This window comes from Ceratotherium simum, chromosome 6, assembly GCF_057802395.1.
Source record: "Ceratotherium simum simum isolate JZ-2026a chromosome 6, ASM5780239v1, whole genome shotgun sequence".
NCBI lineage: Eukaryota > Metazoa > Chordata > Mammalia > Perissodactyla > Rhinocerotidae > Ceratotherium > Ceratotherium simum.
The window spans coordinates 7,376,627-7,400,666 of record NC_141905.1 but is presented as its reverse complement, the minus strand read 5'-3'; the positions used below and the strand labels follow the sequence as shown (position 1 = coordinate 7,400,666).

The following is a 24,040-nucleotide window of genomic DNA, read 5'->3' as shown; positions in this document are numbered from 1 at the left end:
TACTTCAGCCATACTAAATTAGTTCAAAGAATGTTGTTTTAAAAAATTCTCAATGCCTTTAAACATACTATTCCCTACGCTTGTCATTTACCTACTGAACTCACTTACCTTCAAAATAGACCTCTTTTGTAGAGTCTGACAACACTTAGTCCTTGACAGAGCTGAATATTCTCTTTACTTTGTCCCCATAATATCTTATATGTTATTATGGCATTTAACACACTGTAGTATAGTCTCCTTTTCATAACAGCCTTGTCCCAAGTGCACCAGAATCTTTGTTAGAAAGAACTAGGTCTTATTTCCTTTTACAGCACTGGCATATAGGAAGATATCTGACACACATTTGTAAAATGTTTGTTAACAATCATACTTATGGATGGGAATTTTTAGACTTAAACTTCATGAGGGCAGGATCTATGTTATTCCTCTAAGCATAAAACTTTGCCTATAGAAGACATTCAAATATTTATTCAGTGAATAAATTCAGAAAAATAATTTACAGACCAGAAAGAGAAAACAAGTTTAAGATAGGGAAAGTGATAATAAGAAAGCATCTAGCTGCTCGAAATGAATTCACGTCTTGTAATCAGATGAACTGCACACTTGTAGACTTGGAGAAATAGTAAAACTGTTCTCATTACTATCTGGGAAATCCTGGAGTAGAAGAGAGGTGTTAACGATGAAAGGCATACGGAGACAGAAAGGAGATTAGTGGTTGCTTAGAGCTGAGAATAACGGAAGATGAGGGAATGAGAGCTAAAGGATATGGGGTTTCTTTCCGAGTGGATGAAAATATTCTAGAACTGAATGTGGTCAAAGTCACACATATCAGTGAATATACTAACAACCATTGAACTGTACACATTAAATAGGTATGGTAGGTGAATTGTATCTCAATAAAGCTGTTATAAAAAGAGACTGAAACAGACAGCTGTCTTATTTCTCAAAAAGGAAACTATATCAATCATAGAATGGACAGCCAAAAAAAAGTCAAGGACTGATTAAGTGGGTGGTAAATGATTACTTTGAAAGAAGTAACAATTACTAGGAACAGGTAAAAATTCACTGGGAACTTTACTTCCTTTGGTGAATAAAATAACAACGAACAGCAGCAGTTGAGAGAAATGCAACCAGATACAGTATATGATGATTTCAAAAAGGCATTTTTGAAACTGCCTCTAATAATAACATCCACGTGAATAAGAAGAATTGGGGAGAGCTGGACAACTTTTATAGTTAGACATGTAATTTTTACAGTATACCCAAAGGTTGCTAATGAACTAATCCAGCTACTATGAAGGCATCCTGAGCAGAACTGGGAAGTGAAACCAACAAGTGAAAAGTCAGAACAAAGAAGAAAAAAGCAATCCCCAACAGTTCAGGAAGGGGAACCAAATTTCAAATGTAAAATTTAATAGGGAGAAAGTACTATACTTATTCTCCAAAACCTAAAGAAAAAGAAAGAGTAAAGGATGGGAAAGATGTGACCTATTAGCAGGCCTGTGACAAAGAATAATTTGCTTAGACAATGTGAGTCAAATGGTGACCTGACTTGCGAACAGGATTATAATGTCCACAGTTAAGAGGAGACGACATGCCTCGTTTCCTCTCAGAGGATTCAATCAGACATGTGGTACTGTGTGCTAGGTGACATATGAAAGTGCATTCAGAGATAAGGGACCAAGTTGAAAAAGAAAGTCAAAACCATCTATGAAAAGAGTGGGAAACACACAATATAAATGTACTTAGTACCACTGAACTGTACACTTAAATATGGTTAAGATAGTAAGTTTTATGTTATGCATATTTTACTACAATAAAAAAAAGAGTGGGAAACCCAAATATATTTAAGATCAATGAAGATATGATCTGTACAGAATATCAAACTGTTGAAAAGGCAAGACATTACAAAACCATCCATCCATCAGCCAGTGGAAAGTTTCCATTACCATTCCTGGTTTCCCTATATTTAGTTTTACATTCATTCACTGAACAAATATGTTTTGAGCACCTACTCTGTGCCAGCACTCTTCTAGGTGCCAAGCGTCCTGCCTGGATGGATCTGTGGCACCCCCACCAGAGGGATAAAAGCACATGAAACAAGCTTTCCATGTCCTCCATTTAGTCGGTGGAACCATCTTTCTTTGCAGCCACCCAGGCTCAGGAAGTAGGAGTCATTGGCCATCTCCCCAGCGCAAAACTAAGGCAATGCCACTACCACCATCACCATGAAACAGGCTACAAGGGACACGAGCAGTTTCGTCTGAGGGCAGGAGGCCGCCAGCAAAATCTTGACAAGCAACATGCCTGGCTCCTACCTAGAACAAGAATGGATGAGACAACTTCTTCCCCGTCACTGACTGACTTTAATCTTCATCTCTGTGCCTTTTTTTTTTTACTATCCTCAACATAAAGTGACTAGTGAATATTGGCATCACTTAAAGAGGAGGGAATGGGATAGGGAGAAATGATTTGAATTTTAAATCCAATGATATCAAATAAAGTTCCAGCGTCAAAGTATAATGGGAACAATTTCATCTCTGTGCTAAGGTTGCAGTTTTCCAAAATGTCACCCTGACAGAAAACAAAAAGCAGAAGATGAGATCAAGCCTAAATAAAGTTCTTCTAAAACATCTACCTCAAACTTTAAAACTGCTTTTGCAAATTAAATGTCAGAAAATTACACAATCTAAATTTCAGAAGCCGTTTGTCTTTTGATACAATAACGTTGAGAAAAATTCACACTGTAGGTATATATCCCTTTTTAACAATATTTTAATCCAGAAGAACAACTTAAATATTTTAACTTGTTTAAAAACAATTTTAATATTTTAAAAGGTTTCGATATTCATATATTCATGAACAAATCTTGATTTCATCTATACTTAAGAAATTTTCTAAAATGTTCACTTACATTTTTGTGATTAACACATTTCATAAGAACTAGCTCTCTGTAAGCCCGCTTAGCATGAGTTTGATTCTGAAATGGCCGGCTTAGCTTCTTGATTGCAACATTTCTTTCAAGAATGGCATCATAAGCTGCACTGCAATAAGAAATTCAAAAATAACAAAAAACCTTAAAAATCTGCAAAACTAAATTTATGAAACATTCATGCAGATTCCTCACCTTCTCTAAAGATAAATATAACTGCATCGTTTTCAGTCTTTGATGTTCAACATGTTTCTTCTACACCTATTACAGCATATTTCAACAATGTATAGCATTGTTAACTGTTTCTTAAAATGCTAATGGATTCAAAGAGACTATGGACTGTGAGGACAGAGACTGTTTGTTCACTGGGCATCCTCCAAGATCCACCAAGCATACAATGGGCACTCAATGCACAAATGTTTAATGAGTATTCAGATCCAATAGATAGCTTAAAGCCTAAATGAATCCTTTACCCTGCACCTACACCAAGGAAAGACAAGATAAAGAATACAGGTGGTCATAAATTCTATTCAAAATATTTGCTGAAGAATTCTACGTAAGTACATCACTTCCACCCTCTTTGGACACAACAAAATGAATACAGAAAGAGGAAGGTACACACAGAGGTATCAATATGAGAGATTACTTTATAATATAAAAAGTAAGCACTTAATTTGTTTTGGAGGAGAAATTAAAAATCAAGGTGTTTATAAATATGAACGCTAGATTTCAGGACATCAGAAGCTGCTTATAACTGTTAATGAAACACCTATAATTCTGGAAAATATGCCATCACACTCATTACTCTTAATATCTTCCTCTACTGTATGACACTGACCAAATGGCACCTTTTGCAAATGACACGTCAGAGAAAGTAAAGCACAAATAAGGTAAAATGTCTTAAAATTATAGAATATTATGATGGAAAGAGATTTTTAAAAATCATTTGGATTCACAACTGATTGATACAGAGCCAGAGGTTAAGTAATTTGCCCAAGGTTAGCCAGAAAGTCAAGAGCAAAGCTGACACTAGAAGACTAAGACATGAGGTCATGCTTTTCATACTGGACCACCTAACATACTATATAAGACTATTTCTGTTTATGTAATATTTGAAAGTTAGCTCCCTGATTAAAATTATTCTCTCACCAAACTAGAAACTTGAGTTTGTTTTGTAGCTATATCACTATATCAAATGTAATGAAGAAATATACGTATTAAGAAATTGGTATTGAATTGCCATAAGTGGACACATGTACACATTCTACATATACTATTAACTACTGCCTGTATACATACATATACACATACCAAAATACATATAAATATTTTAATCTTTACTTAGAAAATGCCATATTGACAGATACATCCTTCCCAAATTAAAAAAAACAAAACCCAAGAACATCAGGTCATGCAAAATGATTAGAATGACTGTTCCAGATAAATTATGTTTTATTTTTAACCATTAAATTCATTCTGATTCATTTTTTATCTGCTAAATCAAAGTAATATTTCAAATTCTAAAAGTTCAAAAGTATCTGAGTAGGTACACTATTTTGCATCCAAGTAAATTAGATTTCTAATTGTTGATTCTTAAATGTGCACATATTAGAAACACCTGTTTTGTTTTGGCATTCAGAGACTATAATCCAGACCCAATGAATCTTTTTATCTATGACTGGGGCCCAAAATGATGCCTTTAAAAAAAAAAAAAAGTTCTTCAGTTGATTCTGATAGTAACACAATAGGGAGTTCAAAAATTTTTTTGTTTAATATTTGTCTATTTCATAGTAATCTTTTATGAAAAGAAGGCAAAAATTTGAAGATATTTAGTCCTTAGGCCTGGGGCTGGTTATGATAGCTTAAAGTTCCTTCTAGGGCATTTTTTTTTTATTCTGGTATACAAATTTCAAAATGCACTTATCTGAGGAAAAGTGAAGGTACAGAAACATTAATATGTTTTTAAACACTATAAAGTATTTTATAAACAATATGTTCCTCACAACCACCACGTAAATTAGGTGAAAAAAAGGCTTAGAAGTGTTAATTTGCACATGCATTTGCACAAGGAGTCACAAAGTTAGTAAATCAAAGAGCTGGAATCTGAACCAAGAGCTGGCTTTCAGAATCCTTCTCATATTGACTTTACCACATTATTTTCTTTAAATTTAATTTATGGTTGGTTAAAATGACAACCAGCCAGCCAATAATGCTTTATAAAATGACCCAACTTCTATAATTTTTGATATGATAAATTACTTCAAGAACACCGAAAAGAGAATAAACGCTATTGTTCCCATTACACAAATCTGTTAGATTTTAATATTTTACCATAATTGCTCTGAATTTTTTTAAAAGAAATATATTGTTATAGGTAAAGTCCCCTTCCTTCTCTATATTCTCAGAGGTAAGTACTATTCTGAGTTTGCTGTTTATGCATATTTTTATACTTTTCTACATATGTATGCATCTATAAATATATAGTATTGTTTTGCATATTTTAAACTATATATAAATGGTATAGTAATGTTTGTATATTTCTGCATCTTTTTATACTCAACACTATCTTTCTAAGATTATCCTTGTTGATACATATAGCTCCACTTCATTTTAAATGTTGTCTAAGTATTTTACTGTAAGAATATATCACAATTTTTTATACTCCTATTGATAGATCTGATGCTGTTACCAATTTTTGCTATTATAACTGGTGCTGCAAACAACAGCCCTATGTATAGTCTCTATGTATACATGTGCAACATTTTTTTCTAGAACCTAGGAGAACTGCAGGATCATAAACACTTTTTTTTTTTTCTGCTGAGGAAGATTTGCCCTGAGCTAATATCCATTGCCAATCTTCTTCTTTCTGCTTAAGGAAGATTTGGCCTGAGCTAACATCTGTGCCCATCTTCCTCTATTTTGTACGTGGGTCACTCCCACAGCATGGCCCCCAATGAGTGGTGTAGGTTCGCAGCTGGGAACTGAACCCGGGCCACTGAAGCGAAGCGTGCTGAACTTAACCAATAGGCCACGGGGCCGGCCCACTTATGATTTTTTAATAGATTCTGAAACAAATCTGGTTCAAGAAGAGGTAATAAAGACATAATTATGCTTGAGTGAGGCTTAGAATTCCCTAGAACACTAGCTTATCATGCTAACTTAGTGATCTAAAATCATTAGCAGAACTATCCTGATGTTTTGCATTTCAGTTTATAAGGAATTATGCTGATCTATAAAGACTAGGTCTTTTGTAGAAATTAGCTTGTAAATCAATTTTAAAGATACATATGAGTTTTGAAACATATATAGTGAGATGATATTAGCTGACTTCACTCCCCGGTGTAAAATAAGATTTCTGAATTTCCAGAGTTTCATTATAGTGTGAAAGTGATGATTAAGTGAAGCTTCTTATTAAACAATTAGTTATGGGAATAGTTATGTATACATGGAATTAACAAGCATGCCTCTTATTATTTCCTTATATAGGTATTTGTCTTATATGGCTTATGACCAAGTATTTAATCATAATTTATACTCAAAGATGGTAGTGCTGATTTATAAAATTATGTTTTATAAATAATAATAAAGACCATTAATCTTAGAACAAAACAACTTATTGTTACAGATTTAATTTAAATTTTATAGTTTTAACTTCATTTTTTGTGGCCAGTTAACTATTTACCAAGGTATCTATATCATGAGAGGAGAAGATAGCAGTTCATGATTCTTCACTTAATTTTTGGAAGTAAAAACTTACCATACTATTCCTTGAGCTCCTGAGCCTATAGGTTTTAAATTCTGATATCGTTTCAGGACTGTGAATGTAGAATCTCCAATCTCTACACTATAAAAATTGCTGTCACGTTTGCTTCTGCTCATGATGGCAAGCAATTAATTTAATCACTTCATCCAAAAATTCACCGAGAAGCTGCAAAATGGAACAAAATGTGATGTTAACAAACTGAATTTGTTCAATCTTAAAATTTGAGACCTTACTCTGTTCACTGATAGTAACACAGATTGCTAGATCATGTTAAAAGAGCTGCTTCATTAAAAAACACAATTAGAAAGAAAAAATACCACAGAGCCTCAGTAGCATCTTCTATACTTAAGGAAACGACTGATTGTTTAACAACAAAATTAAACAAAACTTTTACTAGGGTAAACAGTTTCTCCAATCTAAGAAGATCACTGGTATTAATACACACACGTCTAAACTTACTGGAAGACTGTGAAAAAAAAAAGCAAATAATGATAACTAAACATGCTTTTAAGGTCACTTCCACAGTTTAAAATTAAAACCAGTCCTTTTTATGTGTTTATTATACAGTATTGAAATCTTAATTTTTGTAAGACACAAATTTTCACTCAAAAATAATTCACAATCTCATTTAGTGTCACGTGAAAGGAACAACAAATTGACAGGCTAGTAAGCTGGTTAGCATGTATCACCCCTACCTAACACTGAGCAGCACAATGCTGTCACTCTAACAGACCCCCAACAGCAACATCCGGGTGAAACGCATATGTTGAGGTTGTAAAGGTTGAAAGAATGAGAAGCAGGGTGGAAAATACAAGATAAAATAAGAAGATATAAGATAAATTTATTTTAAAAATAAGAAAATAGAGAGAGAGAGGCATTTAATATATTAGGATACAAAACAAAACAATCCTGTTCTGAACTATTTGGGGCATCAAAAGCATGACTGAAGTTCTGACCACAGTTCTTTACCATCGTCTGATTAAAAACCAAGGCAGTCTTCTTCTACCCAATTGAGAATCGGTTATTAACAAATCTAGTACCCATCCTTACTAGACGAAAGTGGCCTATTCCAAAACCCATGTAAGACAGCTCCAGCCTGCTCCCCACATTCTGCAATAAACCAAGAAATCAGTTAGATCTAAGGAATTACTGTTTTTTTGTGTGTCTGGCTGTAACACAATGCTAACAAAAACAAAAACAAAATCTTGATAAGACCGACAACACAAAGAATTAATTCAACAAATATTAAGTGCCTACCATGTGCCAAGCACTGTGCTGTGCCCTGGTGCCAGATCACATAGAGGCTCATGAACTGGATTCTAATAGCTGAATTCTTAGAGTAGAATGGAAGCCACTGGAAAGTGGAGAGCAAGAGAGTGCCTTGACCAGATACTTGGTTGCTACTTGGAAATTATACCGCAAGAGTAGGAGGAGAAAGAGTTGGAAGAGAAAACTAGTGAGCTTTCTAGTAATTCAGATCAAAGAGACAAAATTAAAATTAATGAGAATTCTTAGGTGTGATGGAGTTAAACAAAAACTATAGAAAAAAAGTCCAAATAGTGTAAGCTTTAAAAGAGAAGATAAATAAATTGGAAGCAATTGAGGAGTTCAAGAAATGATTTGGATAAATTAAAGAAAGGCCCAGAGAAACATTTCCAAAATCAGTAACTAAACTAGTCATGTAATACTCCACAGAGGACTGTCTGAATGACAAATCTCATTAATTTTGCCTAAGTGGATAGGCCACAGGCTTAAAGAAAAGAGTACGGTAATGATTTAAACAGCTATGCTCATAGGATGATCAAATACAGGTACTGGTCATCCAGACCAATTTCCTACCTTAACTTGAATTCCCTCTTGCCTGCCAGAGGAGGGAACTAAGAAGAAGAGAAGTGGGAAGAGGAAGAAAGGGAAGTGTTGGGTGTCAGGCCCTTCATCAAATATTCTGTGCATTTATCCTAGAAACCAAGTCTGCACAGGGCCTGGAGACAATAATAACGGTCTCTGGTAATTTTCACATATGCTCAGAGGCTGAGCACAGAGCTGATAAGTGCTTGTACCTCAGGTAGTCAAACTGTCTGCAGATGAAATTTCCTAAGCTTACTTGGAGGACTGGTATTCCTCTCCTTATGAAGATGAAGGATCAGAAGAGAAAGCGGTACTCTGTGGTGCTTCACAGGAGTTTTCCTTACTGCCACCAAACCAGGTAACAAAAAAGCTGTGTTTCAGTTTCCCAACTTGTTGCAAATCAAAGAAAAAGCAGAGTAGATCCAGGAACATACAAAGGACAGGTTTCCCTTTCCGCTAAAACAATAATAACAAAGAAAGGCTTCTCTCTATTGCAGAACCAAGTGGCCCAGCAGCAGGACTGGGGTCCACGGTGCCCACAGGCAAGTTTGGCTGAAGCTGTGGCAGCAGCTGAGCAGTGACAGCCACCACAACTCCCCAGGAACAGTGCAGGGGCAGCAGACAGAGGACCCAAGGTTAAGTAGGCAGCCCCAGCCAGTGGCACCCTCTGCAGAAGCCACAGCTGCCACTCCTATGAACAGAAGACAGAGAACTCTACTCACTTATGCTCAGTTGTACAATACTTACTGGAGCACCTGGGTCAAGCTCTATGCTAGGTACTATGAACACAACAGGAATCAGCATCTGGCCCCTCGCAGAGCTGGCAGTTAAGACAGAAAAAGACTTTACATTGTTTAGTACTCACCTGACTGTAACTACAGCTGCGATAAGAGCAATGAAGGAAAAGGGCAGGATGCTATGGAAGCAAAAGCCTATACTAGTCTGGGCCCAGGAAAAGATTCCCTCGATGATGACACTTGAATGTGAGTTAACCAGGCAGGGAGAGAAGTGAGCTTTCTAGGGAGAAGAAAATAGTACATACAAATGCCCTAAAAAATCCGCCAACTTTAACTGTACAATTTGATGAGTTTTGATAAATGTATACAACCCTATAACCACCACCAAATCCTGTTAACAACTACCAAAATCAGGATATAGAATATTTCCATCACCACAAAATGTTCCCTGTATGGTCAATCCCTGCCCTCTACCCACCGCCCACCCCTGGCAACCGAAGAACTGCTTAGTTGTACTTTTTCTAGATCTTCATATAAATGAAATCATACAGGATGTAATTTTCGTGTTTGGCTTCTTTCACTTGCCCTAATGCTTTTAAGATTTATCTATGCTGCATTCCTTTTTATTACTGAGCGGTATTCCATCGTGTGGATATAGTATTTGGACGTTTGGATTGTTTCCAGTTTTGGTGTTATTATAAATGATGCTAGTAGAAACATTCACACATTTTTTTTTTTTTCATTTTGGTTAAATACATAGGAGTGGGATTTCTGAGTTCTATGTTTAACTTTATAAGAAATTACCAAACTGTTTTCCAAAGTGGCCATACCATTTTTCATTCCTACCAGCAATGTATGAGTTCCACTTGCCCCACATTCTTGTGATTATCATTTAATTTTACTTATACTAGTGGGTGTATAGTGGTATTTCATTGTGGTTTACATTTGCATTTCCTAATAACTAATGATGTTAAACATCTTTCGTGGGATTATATGCTATTCATATATCTTTTTTGGTAAAGTAGCTAATTAATTCTTTTGCTCATTTAGAAAGTATGACTGTAAAAAGTAAAACTTTGTACTTTGAAATAATTTTAGATTCACACTGAAGTTGCAAAAATAGTACAGATTTCCCAGGTATCCTTTATACCCAACAACAGCATTTGACGTAACCACAGTACAATTATCAAAATGAGAAAGCTGACACTGGTACAACGCTACTAACCAACAAGGAAACTGACATTGGTACAATAAACTACAGACTTTATTCAGATTTTATCAGTTTTTATACACACCAATTTTGTGTGTATGTACAGTTCTATGTAAATTTATTACATACATATATTAGTGCAATTTCCACCACATTCAGGATACAGAACTATCTCATCTCACCAAAGAAAATCTCTCGTGCTATCTCTTTAGATAATCACACCCTCCTGCCAACCCTACCCCTGACCACTATGATCTGTTTCCATCACTATAATTTTTTTTTTCATTTAAAAAATGTTATATAAATGGAATTACATAATATGTAATCTTTTGATATTGGCTTTTCTTACTCAGTATAATACCCTTGAGATCCTACAAGTTGTTGGTGTATCAATAGTTCATTCTTTTTCTTGCTGATTATTATCCCATTATATGAATGTACAGCAGTTTTTTTAATCCATTCACCCGTTGTTTTGGCTATTACAAATAAATCTCCTCTGAACCTCTGTGCATAGATTTTTGTGTGAAAATAAGCTTTAATTTCTTAGGGTAAATATCCAAGATAGGATATGACAAACGCATGTTCAACTTTATAAGAAACTGGTAAACTGTTTCTTAGAGTGGCCGTTATCAGTTTGCATTACCACCAACAATGTATGAAAGATCCAGTTTTTCCTCATTCTTATCAACACTTACTCAAGCCAGTAATTTTTAAATTTTAGCCATTCTAGTAGGTGTGTAGTATCTCACTATGGCTTTAAGTTTGTATTTTTCTAATAGCTATGATGTTGAATACATCTTTTGATGTGCTTATTTGCCATCTGTATATGCTCTTTGGTGACATAACTGTTCATGTGTTTTGCCCATTTTCTAATTGGACTGTTTGACTTCCTACGGTTAAGAGTTTTTTATATTCTGGATACATGTCCTTTGTCAGACACGTGGTTTGCAAATATTTTCTCCCAGTCTGTGGCTTATTTTTTCATGCTCTTGACAGTACCCTTCACAGAGCAGAAGTTTTTAATATTGATGAAGTTATCACTTTTTCCTTTAATGGATTTTGCTTCTGGTGTAAGAAATCTTGGCCTAGGCCTTAGATTAAAAAGATTTTCTCCTTTGTTTTCTTATATAAGTTTTATAGTTCTACATTTTACATTTAGATGTATGATCCATTTTACGTTAATGTTTGTATTAGGTCTGAGTTTTAGACCAAGGTCTATTTTTTTGGCTATGGGTATTTAATTGTTCTAATACCATTTGTTGTAAAGAATACCCTTTCTTCATTAAGTTTCTTTTGTACCTTCATCAAAATTCATTTGGCTATACTTGGTGGGTCTCTTTCTGGACTTTTTATTCTGTTTCATTGATCCATCCCTTGGTCAGTACCACAGTGTCTTGAGTATAGGGCTATATGTTAAGTCTTAAAATCGGGTAGTGTGATTCCTCCAAATTTACCATTCTTATTCAAAATTGTTTTCAGTTACTTTATCTTTCCATATAAACTTTACAATAAACTTGTTTATGTCTACAAAAATATTGCTAGGATTTTGATAGGAATTGTGTTAACAGTGACTTGTGAAGAGCAAACATTTTTAATTCAGATGAAGTACAAGTGATTTTTTTTTTTCTTTCATAGTTTGGCTTTGCGTGTCTTATCTAAGAAATCATGCCTTGCCTACTCCAAGCTCACAAAGATTTTTTTCCTATGCTTTCTTCTAAAAGTTTTATGGTTTTAGCTCTTACATTTAATTGAAATCTATGATCCATTTCAAGGTAATTTTTGTGAATGGTGTAAGGTAAAGGTTAAGGTTTGTTGTTTTCGTATATGGGTGACCAACTGTCCCAGAACCATTTGTCAAAAAAAACTAGTTTCCTCTATCGAATTGCCTCGATATTTTTGCCAAAAATCAGATGACCCATATGTGTGTGGGTCTACTCTAGACTACACTCTACTCCATTAATCTGTCTATCCTTTGGCCAATACCACACTGCCTTGATTAACGTAGCTTTACACTAAGTCTGGAAATCACACACTGTAAGTCATTCAACTTTGTTCTTTTTCAAAATTGTTTTAGCTATTCTAGGCCCTTTGTATTTTCAAATTAATTTCAGAATAAGCTTGTCAATTTCTAAAAAAAAAAAAAAAAAGCCTGTGGAAGTTACTGATTACAAGTGACTGAACAGTATACAGTCATGTGTCGCTTAACGATGGGGATATGTCCTGAGAAATGCATTGTTGGGCAATTCATCGTTGTGTGAATATCCTAGAGTGTACTTACGCAAACCTAGATGGTACAGCCTACTAAACACCTAAGCTATAAGATTCCAATCTTATGAGACCTCGTCATATATGAGGTCCAATGTTGACCAAAACATCGTTATGTGGAGCATGACTATACATCAGTTTGGGGAGAAATGACATTACAACAATTTTAAGTTTTCTGATCCATGTACATGATATTCATTTCCATTTATTTGGTTCTCGTTTCAATTCTCTCAGCAATGTTTTATAGTTCCCAATATACAGGCCTTGAAAAATTTTGTTCAACTTTTCTGTAAGTATTGGTATTTTGGATACTACTGTAAATATTTTTATGTTAATTTATTTCTATTTAAATTTTTAATTGTTTATTGCTAGTATATGGAAATACAATTAATTTTTTTGTTAAGTAACTTTGTACTAAGCTCATTTATTAGTCCTATAGCTTTATTTGTGGATTCTTTGAGATTCTGCTTACTAAACAAGCAATTTCATTTCTTCATTTCCAATTTGGATTCCTTTGAATTCCTTTTCTCACCCCACTGCACAAGCTATAATTTCATACAATCCTGAATAGAAGTGGTAAGAGCAAACATCATTCCCCTGTTCCTGATCCTAGGGGAAAAGCATTCAGTCTTTCACTACTAAGTATGATGTAAATTACAGGATTTTACTAGATGCCTTTCAACAGCTTGAGAACATCCCCTTCAAGTCCTAGTTTACTGACAGTTTTTATTAATGAGTATTGAATTTTGTCAAGTGATTTTTCTTTTTTTTTTAAATAGCTACTGACTTTTTTTTTTTTTAATTTTATTTATTTTTTCCCCCAAAGCCCCAGTAGACAGTTGTATATCATAGCTGCACATCCTTCCAGCCGCTGCACGTGGGACACGGCCCCAGCATGGCCGGAGAAGCGGTGCGTGGCTGGGCAAGCGGGATCCGAACCCGGGCCGCCAACAGCGGAGCGCACGCACCCACCCGCCAAGCCACGGGGCCGGCCCCAAGTGATTTTTCTGAATCTACTGAGATAATCATACAGTTTTGCTTTCTTAGTTCATGACAAAGTAAACTGATTTTCAACTGTTAAACCAACCCTGCATTCCTGTAACGAATTCCACTTGGTCAAAAGTATTATCCTTTTTATATACTATTACTGACTCAGTTGGCTAAAATTTCACTGCAAGTTTTTTTATCTATTTTTATAGGGGATGTTGGTCTGTAGTTTTCTTTCATGGTAGGGTAATACTGACCTCATAAAATGAGTTGGGAAGTGTTCCCTTCTCTTTTATTTTCTGAAAGACTTTGTGCAGAACTGATACTATTTCATCTTGAATGTTAGATAGAATGCCTCAATGAAGCCTTCTAAGACAAGAGTTTTTTTGAGGGAAGGTTTTAATTGCAAATTAGAAAGATTTTTTAATATGTATATGTATAAGGCTGTTCAGGTTATCTATTTCCCCTTAAATGGTAATTTGCGTTTTTCAAGGAATTTGCTCATTTTATCTAAGTTGTCCAATTTAATGTCCACAGGAACTGTAGTCCTGTGTCCTCTTTCATTCCTGTTATTGTAACCTGTGCCGCCTTTCTTTTTTTCCTGATCAGTCTGGCTAGAATTTATCACTATTATTGAGCATTTAAAAAGCGAGATTTTAATTTTTGATTCTCTCGATTGTTTTGTACTTTTCTATTTCATTGGTTTCTTCTCTTGTCTTTACTTCCTTCTTTTTGCTTGTCTCAGGACTGCTCTTCTCTTCTAGTTTCTTAAAATGGAAGCTTAAGAGTACTGATTTGAGAATTGCATTTTATAATATAAGCACTTAAAACTGTGATTTACTTTTTTTTTTTAAAGATTTTATTTATTTATTTATTTTCCCCCCAAAGCCCCAGTAGATCATTGTATGTCATAGCTGCACATCCTTCTAGTTGTTGTATGTGGGACGCGGCCTCAGCATGGCTGGAGAAGCGGTGTGTCAGTGCGCGCCCAGGGTTCTGAACCCGGGCCCCCAGCAGCGGAGTGCGCACACTTAACCGCTAAGCCACGGGGCCGGCCCTGTAATTTACTCTTCAAGTACCACTTTAGCTTCATCCTACAATTTGTTATCTTACCCATATTTAATAATAATAAAAGCAAACACTTATATAGAGCTTACTTTACGCTAAGTCCTGTTTCAAGTGCTTTGTAAATACTTTTTAATCTTCACAACAGTCCTATAAGGGTTTTCTAGTTGTTTATGGCTAAAGGGTAAATTCAGTCCCTGTTACTACATCTTGGCTGGAAGCATAAGTCCCATATAATCATTTTGTCTGATGTTTGCCTATGTTAAGATGGGAACTATTGTTTCTCCATCTTACAGATGATGAAATTAAGTCTTACAAAAGTTAATTGCCTACGATTACAAAGTTAGTAAGGGGAAGAGTGAAGATTTGAGTCCTTTACTCATACACTATATTAAGTCCAAAATAAAGCAAATCTAGGTGGTGAAGAGGAAAAGTTATAAACATGCTGAGTCTGAGATATCTCCAAGACATCCAAATGGAAACATCAAGTTGGTAGTTAGATATGGAACTGGACCTCAGAGGAGAAGTTTGGGTGAAAGATACAAATTTAAGAGTTGTTGTTATCGAAGCAATGAGAGAGAATGACATTACTTGAGGAGTGTAGTAGTAAGGAAAGAGAGACCTAAGATTCAGCTTTGTAAACACCCACATTTAATGAGCAATTAGAGAAAGATAAGACAACAAAGAGGTCAGAGAAGATATAGCCAGAGACATAGACAGAAAATGAGGAGAACACATTGAAGAAGCCAAAAGAAGAGTGTTTTAAAGAGAGGAGTCAACAGTACTGAATGCTAAAGAACTATTAAATAAGCCATTTGAGTAGAGTAATGGGGGACAGAAGCTAGACTGGAATGAGCTGAGGTGTGAGTAGGATAGGATTTTAGAAATAGGTTAAGTGAGTGTAGCTGCTACTTCAGAAAAGTTTAGCAAAGACGATGAGAGGAAATTGATGGAGAAAAGTAAATGGTCAGAGGAGGATAATTAGATTATATATGATATATAACATGGTATAGCATAGCATAGCATACATAACATAGATAACATAGATAACAGAGAGACAAGCTGAATGTATTTCCCTACTAGTAGAAAGGATCCAATAAAGAGGCAAAGGGTGAGAATAGGGGAGTGAGAAAGAAAATGGAAGTTTCAGATAGGATAATATCTCTGAAAGGGTAGAAAGCAATGGGATCCAGAGCACATGGGTGGCCACACAGATGGAGATACTGGTGTAGCATTGCCATCAGAAAATATCATCAAGAGACTGAGACAGAAGGAGCAATTTCCAAGATAAGGGAATTAAGGATACTGGTAAGATTTATGGAGGATGCATTTGTTGTCCTGTTCTCTCAATGATGAACCTGGAACAGCAAAACTGTGAGAAGGACATGATATGGACCTGATGATTCATTCCCCTACTCAGGAAGGCCTCTTCTTGGATTAAAAACAAATTAACTATAGTTAAAGAATTTAGATGTGACTGGTTATGGGGCTCATAGGAATAAGAGAAATGACAGGCATTATTATCCCATTCAACAGATGAGTAAACTGAGGCTCAATGGGGTTAACCTGCAACTGAATGTCATGGAAATATTGCGGTTCAACTCTAGCTTTCAAATTTCACCTCTCACTATTCCCCTGGCAAGAATATTACACTCATGTCAACATGGGTAAATTATCATCCCCCAAAACTCATGTACCTGATTTGCTCATTTCTTTTTTTGTGAAATATTTTCACCTCTTCTATTAAATATGATCTTCATGAAGCCTTTTCCACTCAAACAAGCTTGAACCTAATTTCTCATCTAAACTCCCTTGCTGTGTATTTAGATACGCAGATTGTACTACCAGACTACGGTCTTTTTGAGGGCAGGAACTGTGTCTCCTACATCTTCAGATTTCCAAAACATGTCAGCTCTTCATAGAGTTATAATTTAATAAATAACTGCTAAAAAAGTTAACCAAGAATGTGAATCTTTTTAAAGTCACAAATTAATAAATTGTTCTGTTTATCTTCACCAGTGTTTTCCTTCATTAGCAGAAAAAAAAAAAAAAAGTGACTGAATTGGGTTTTTAAGACTCAAGGTTTATTTCTGTGATGTCTATACAAGGAACAAGACTACTTCTATCAGGTTGGTCCACCCATAAAATGGTTGGTCTGGTGAGCATGAATGTGGAGACAAACAAGTTAAATGAAATAGCTATATACAAAGTTCTTAGGGAAAAAATAGTGAGCTGAATGCAGCCATACAGCCAGGCCTCATGGACAACAGAAAATAACTCAGGCAATGTAACAAGATTCAGATTTCAAGACAGCTCTAATCATCAGGTGATCTTGGCAATAAGTCACTGGGGTGATTTGGAGCCCATCTGTCTTTACCCATCCTGCTCTTGCAGCTACTAAACAGACCCCATCTGGGATGGTGAATTTTATGTGTCAACTTGACTGGGCCACAGGGTACCCAGATATTTGGTCAAACATTATTCTGGGTATTTCTGTAAGAGTGTTTTTGGATGACTTTAACACTTAAATCGATATATTGAGTAAAGCAGATTCCCATCCCTAATGTGGGTGGGCCTCATCTAATCAGCTAAAAACCTAAATAAAACAAAAAGGCTGACTCACCTACAAGTAGAAAGGAACTCCTCCTGCCTGACTGCCTTCAGGCTGGGATACTGGTTTTTTCCTGCCTTCAGACTAGAACTGAAATATTGGCTCTTCCTTGGTCTCGAGCCCAGTGGCCTTCAGACTTAGACTGGAACTACACCATCAGCTCTCCTGGGTCTCCAGCATGCCGACTGCAGATCTTGGGATTTGTCAGTCTCCATAATCATGTGAGCCAATTCCTTATAACAAATCTATCTATCCATCCATCGTATTGGTTCTGTTTTACTGTAGAACCCTGACTAATATACCACCTCACTCTTTGCTCTGAATATTTCTTCTGTATAACTCTTCACAGCTACTACCTCATGGCGGCTGCATGCTGCATTTTCCCTCTTTATCTTTTACTTAGGACAATTTAAGTATGCATAAGAAGTAATGTTCAGGAGTGTGTGTATGTGTGAGTACACAAAAGATTTTATATTATCTTTTATGAGTTAAGGAACTTTCAAGGGTGATTCTGACTTTGGCTTTACATACTGACTTTAGACTAACTCCAGTGTGCACATGATTCCATTCTTCTAAATAATCCATAAAACTTGCACAGTCAAAAGCATTCTGCAAAATCCCTTAAATCATAAAATACAATAACATTTAGTACAGTAACATTTAGTGCCCCACTAAACATGAGATGCTCACCCTACGGGAGACATACAAGAACTAATAAGATTGAGAGAACAGTAGATTCCTGTCTCCAAGGGCATAAGCTCACTGGGATGGGCAGAATTGTCTGTACTATTTAAATTGTCATTTCTCTCATTTTATTTGTCTGCAAAACATGCATAGCTGAATATTCAAAAGTTAAATTCACATAAGATGAAATGTCACTACCATAAGCATTAAAATAATGAAGCTTCTAGGAATAAGTTAGAATCTTATAAAAATTGATTCATCTGACTCAGACTTTATTAAACTAAGAGCCTAGATGAGGGCTGAAATAATGCCCCTCTAAATTTGAGACACTTCCTTCTCTTCCTTCCTTCTCTGCACTACTCTCTCATAAAAAGGTTAAAATCTACTCCCACAGATTCTTTGTAAAAAAACAGAAGGCAAATTCTTTAAGTATCAGTATAATTAGCATGTTTCTTTAGTTACCCATTAGTGCAGAAAGAAATTATTCCAGCCAAGAGATAACCTAGGTGCCTCCACCATCATCGATTCTTTCTACTAGGTACACCAATCATACCTAGTATTCTCTCTCCTAGGAGAATCTGACCCCCACCACAAAGGGGATGGGGGAAAGAAGGCCTGGTTTATACTTCTGCAATTGGGTTTTGTCGGATCTACTCATCAAACAGATTTAATTCTTAATTGGGCTTACCTGAGTAGGTTTATTACATTCCAACCACAAAATAATGCAAAGACAGATGTCCCCTTACAATTTCTCTATTTTGACGAGGGTGCCTTTAACTAAAATAGTGGCAGACATATGAAATCACTAAGCCTCAGAGCTACGTTTCCAAGACTTCAGACATTCAAGTTATTTATTAAAAGATCTCAGGACTTTACAGCAGTGTCCTCAGCAAAAAAGTAACATCCTTCTGGCAGCTTTTTAAACAACAACAACAACAAACCTTAAGTAATGGAACCCAATACGAGTATGCTATTATCATTAACATTTTAGTTAGTTGGTATCCAAGATCCTAAAATACTTGGCACTCAAAATGGTAAAAATCTCAAAATATTAAAAAGCTGGCTCTAGGTTGCTCAACAGTATCTAGATTATTGTTAGTGGCTAAAATGCAATGCCAACTTTCTCAATGACATTCAATTCAATAAAAATAGGTAACCTAATTTATAAGAACATACTATTTCTAAAGTACCCAAAAGATATTTTCATTTTAAAGCTAAGAAAAATCATACTTGTAAATTCCAATAAAATTTTAATGAGTTGTTATGCGAGAAAGAATACCTAGCTTTAAGGGCACCTTTGTACAATGTAGTATGTTGGGTTAACTCTTCTCCTATCCAAAAAATTTATCATACAAAATAACTTATTCCTTGAGAAAGACTTAAATGCCTAACATTTTCTAATAATAACTTTTGTAAAGTCTTTTAGTAATAAGATTCCCAGGCTCACAAGAGAAGAAAACGTTGATGACATTCAATCACTAGAGACACTTCCTAAAACCACAAATTGGGAATAGCAAATGAGAAGTGTCCAGATGCATCTTACAGGGAACTGTATTCATATTAGTTAATTCCACATATAGTTACCACTAGTTTATCTTGCCGGCAATGTAATTATGATCAGAATTTTTAAAAAGTGCTAGGTAGATATTAGAAGAAAATGATTCCATGACAAACAGCTTTCTATAAGTAAATGTGCCTGCTCCCAGCAGAAAAAAATAATCACTGAATTTCAGAGTAAATTACACCATGTTTCAGAATCTGAAAGCTCAGCAAGACGGAGAGAAAAACAACACTTCAACTTGATTGCAGTAACTAGATATGACAAATCTATGCTGAAGACCTGCAAGATTAGTAAAAAGTTTTAATTGTTCAGTTACAAACCTATAATCAATCACTCAGAAACAGCTTCAATATTAAGCTCTATCTCATCTTCATGTTGCTCTTCACTGGATAAGACCTATAGCTTGTGCCATAGAAAAATCTCTTTTTTCACTACCAACATATTAATAGCAACAGAGGCTAGAGACTAAAAAGACAGATTTTTTTTTCCCTGCATAAATCTATAGCAGGTTTTAAGTGTTTCTCCTTTAATCCTCTCCCCCCTCACACCCTCAAAAAAGATTTATGGCTTTCTGGAGTAGTTCAATAACCTACATACGGAAAAAGCTCATGAAATCACTTCAAAGACAATTTAAACATAATACGGGCATCCAACATGCCAAGCAGCAGAAGTGATAAAATGGCCTGTTTTTTTCTTGTTTGGATTCTGTTTCACAAATGTCAACAGTGCTAACTTAAATGTATTTATTTGTCCCTAAAGGGGCCTCTAACAATTAAATCACAACACAGTGAAGTGCCTTGAAGAAAAAAGATCCTTGAATAATATGTGAAATGACTTAATGCAACAAATGACACAGAGGAAGAGGGCCTAGAAAAACACAGCATGCTGGAACCACTGAGTACAAGAACAAATGATCCAACAGTCCTCAAAAGGCTCCAGCAGTACTATAGCCCTGAGTAATAATCAATTGTTATGATACTCCCGAGGCATTAAGAAATTAAATGACTAGTGTACTCCATTTCAGAAAGCCAGAACCTGGCTAATAAACTTTTATAAAGAAACTAATCAAAGTTATATTTTTGGAATGTTAGTATATTGAGGAGATAAAAAAATCACATATAATATACATCATTCATTGGCAATAAACATGTTGCAAAAAACTCAATTACTCCTCAAATCCTTACAGTCTCCTTTCATGCGCCACTCTCTCTTGAATCCATTGGAGAGCCACTCATGAGTTCCGAAATCCAGTGGCCTGCTCAGTCAACTCCTCTTTAACCTCTCTTGAATTTCTCCGCAAATTGCTCAAACCTTGCAGGCAACTTTTCTCTACTTCCACTTCCCACTCCTTAAATGTACACAGTACCTAAGAAGACCATATCACTCTCTATATTTCCCTTCCCTGGTAAATTCATGGCTTCAATTACAATCTCCCTGTTTTGTTTTCAGCCCTGACCTCTTCTATATTTTCAACTGCCACTTGGTCATCTGAGTATGGATGTTCCATAGGCATTCAAACTCTAAATAGTGAAAACAGAACTTCCTTCCCAAACTCACTCTTCCTTCCGTATCTATTCCTTTTATCAGCAATACCATTCTCCAAAGAAACTACGGGTTCCTTTTCCTTTAGTGTCACCTTCATCTTATGATCAGTCTCTCACACTGAGTTACTCTCACTTATTCTATGCACATAAGGTCCCCCGAGGCCTTTAACGACTCTACTTTCCCATTAGTCTTCTCATGCTTTTATTTCTTTTCCGCCCTCAGCTTACATTTCAAGGTCCATTAGTTAACCATCAGTAAGCCAAAATCCCTGTGCTGCTCTCTCCTGATGCACCAACCTGAAATGGCACAGTATGGACCAAACCAGCTGTCTCCTCCTTTTGAGCCTATACCTAGGCTGCTGAACAAAAAACATAAAGGTGCATATTGGTACTGCTTTTGAATTCAAGGCCTCCAGTCTAAGCCAGGGAGAAAATCCTAGGATTCCCTAGTTAGCTATCTTCTCTAATTTCTACAGTTATCTATTTAAAATCGTCTCCCTGCTCCTTAAATCTTCATCCTACCTTACTTGTAGATAATACCAATCCCTCCTAGAGAAAATAAAAGTCAGGAAATACCTCAACTTCTTTTTACTAAACCAGTGTCCACATACTTATTTTTGCTTCATTCTTCACTATGACAATATAACAGCACTCTGAATAACTCTCCTGATCTTGCTCAAATAATTATCACTCTTTCTCCTAGCATTCAAATATTGTTAAGACTCTGCTATTTAAAAAAAAATACACACACACTTAAAAACCCTATTTCACTGTCAATAATGATCTCCAGCGATAGGCTCCCCTTTCTCCGTCCTCTCAGCGCTAAATTTCTCAAGCACTGCTTATATTTGCTATTTTAATCTCTTCACCTCCCACAGAGTCCTCAACCCTCTGCTTCCATTTTCACCACTTCTATTAAACTTGTTCACCAAGGATATCAACAAGCTCCTTGCTCTGCAACTCAAACTTTACTCTTTCTTATGCTGCTCAGCAGCAGCTGGCACTGTTCACCACATTCTCCTGTCTGAAACACTCTCTTTCCTTGTGTTCCTAAAAACACTGCATACTCCTGATTTTTCTCACCTTTTGTTCCTTCTGTACCCTACAAAGGTAGGCTCCTTTTCCCTCGCTAGCCCTCAAATATGATTCTCTTCAGGGCTGTCTTGGCTCTCTTCTCTTGTTATACTTTCCCAGGGCAATCTCATCCATTCTCATGGCTTCAGTTAATACTTAAAACTAGCTTTCAAACATTTATCTACCATTGAGCTTTATTCTCTGCTCTAGATGCATATATTCAATGGTCATTTAGATATCTCCACTCAGATGTCTCAAAGCTACCTCAAACTCTGCATGTACAAAAATGAAGAATTCATTCCCTCTCCTTCTATCTGCACCAAATCTGCTTCTCCTCTGTTCTCCCAGATCAGGGATTGCTATCACCATCCACTCAGTTATTCCAGCCAGAAACATAGACATTTATCCTTGATTCTTTATCCTCCCATATCCAACTTAACACGAAATTCCGGAGATTCAATCTTTAGTCTACCATAAATTCATTCTCTTCTTACTCACCACTCTAACTCAGGGCAACATTACTATTGCCTGGATTACTGTAGTTTCCTAAAGAGAGCCTCTAGTTCCCCCGTCCCAATTCTTCACTCCAATGCCAAAGTGATCTCCTGAAGTTGGTTCATTCTGAGAAATCTGCCCAGCCCACAACTCATTGCATCCCCTTAATTATGAGACACGTGGGTTTTGAAGCAGTTATGCTTATCTGTATGCTCTCCTGGCCATAGTTGAATAGACCAAGGGGAGAGAACTGACCTAATGAGCCAACCAGATTCTCTCCAGGGGATTTGGAATTGGGATAAAAACTAGTGACAGAAGCAGAGAAGCCAGTATACAAAGAAAGGATAATGAAGGAGAAGCTACAGACAAGACATCTTGTGGTGGAGGAGAGGGAGAGCAAGAATGCCTAATACTAACTGATAACCATTTCTGGTTCCAGACCTTTGTGAGGTCCAGCTCCACTTCCTACCCTCGCATATGCCAAACTTCCCTGGATCACCTTCTTTGTCTTTTGCTTAAGTTTCTTACTTATAACTAAAACATCCTTCACTAAAATAATCCTACTAACATGCACATTTGATCCTGAATCTTCCTTGCTTAAAGTCATACCATGACTCCCTTCTGCTCATAGGATAAAGCCCAAACCTTTCATTAGGTTTTTCAGGGCTCCGGATGATTTGGCCCTGGCCTCCTCTCCAATCACAGGATATAGCCACAACGAACTTCTTGCAGTCTCACAATGTACCACAATCTCTCTCACCTCCAAGTTGACACATGGTTTCTTTTCACTTGCAACATACTTCTCCCCACTCACTTGCCCTCCTCAAGACCTACTCAACTGTAAGGCTTCAAGTTTAGCGGTCAGCGCACTCACTCTCAAATCAGACTAGCTTTCTTCTATGGCAGCATATGCATGACCCTGAATTGTAAATGTCTAAATTTCCCATTGGACCAAATACTCTGTAAGGGCAAAGAGAACGTGTTTTGTTCACAGCCGTGTTCCCAAAATTGCACAAACAGATACCCAAATGTTTATGAACGAATTAATCTGCTCAGTTCCTAAATCGTGTTGATTTTACTGACATCTTGACAAAATTTTCTATTTCCGTCAACATTATCCTACACAATCTCATTTCTTCTCTATTTCAATGAATTTTTAACCAATCTCCCTGCCTAACTTCACCCCATTCAAATTCATTCTACTATCTCCTGTAGCAAGTAGGTATTGCAAGAGATGTTAGTTTTCTCCTCTGCTTAAATACTG

At 36.1% G+C, this 24,040-nt stretch overlaps 1 protein-coding gene across 5 annotated transcripts in view; it reads right to left on the bottom strand.

Moving 5' to 3' along the window:
* MAPK8 (mitogen-activated protein kinase 8) overlaps positions 1–24,040 on the bottom strand; it is a 103,622-nt gene that overhangs the window by 31,405 nt on the left and 48,177 nt on the right. For 4 of the 5 annotated variants that reach the window (XM_087431825.1, XM_087431826.1, XM_087431823.1 and 1 more), the window contains 2 exons: positions 6,690–6,860; positions 2,915–3,044 (listed from right to left, as the gene is read on the bottom strand). In XM_087431825.1, the coding sequence (XP_087287951.1) occupies positions 2,915–3,044; positions 6,690–6,811 (252 nt within the window). In that variant the 5' untranslated portion in view covers positions 6,812–6,860. Of the gene's footprint in view, positions 1–2,914; positions 3,045–6,689; positions 6,861–24,040 lie in introns of those variants that run through there. The other variant, XM_087431828.1, reaches the window with a different exon arrangement.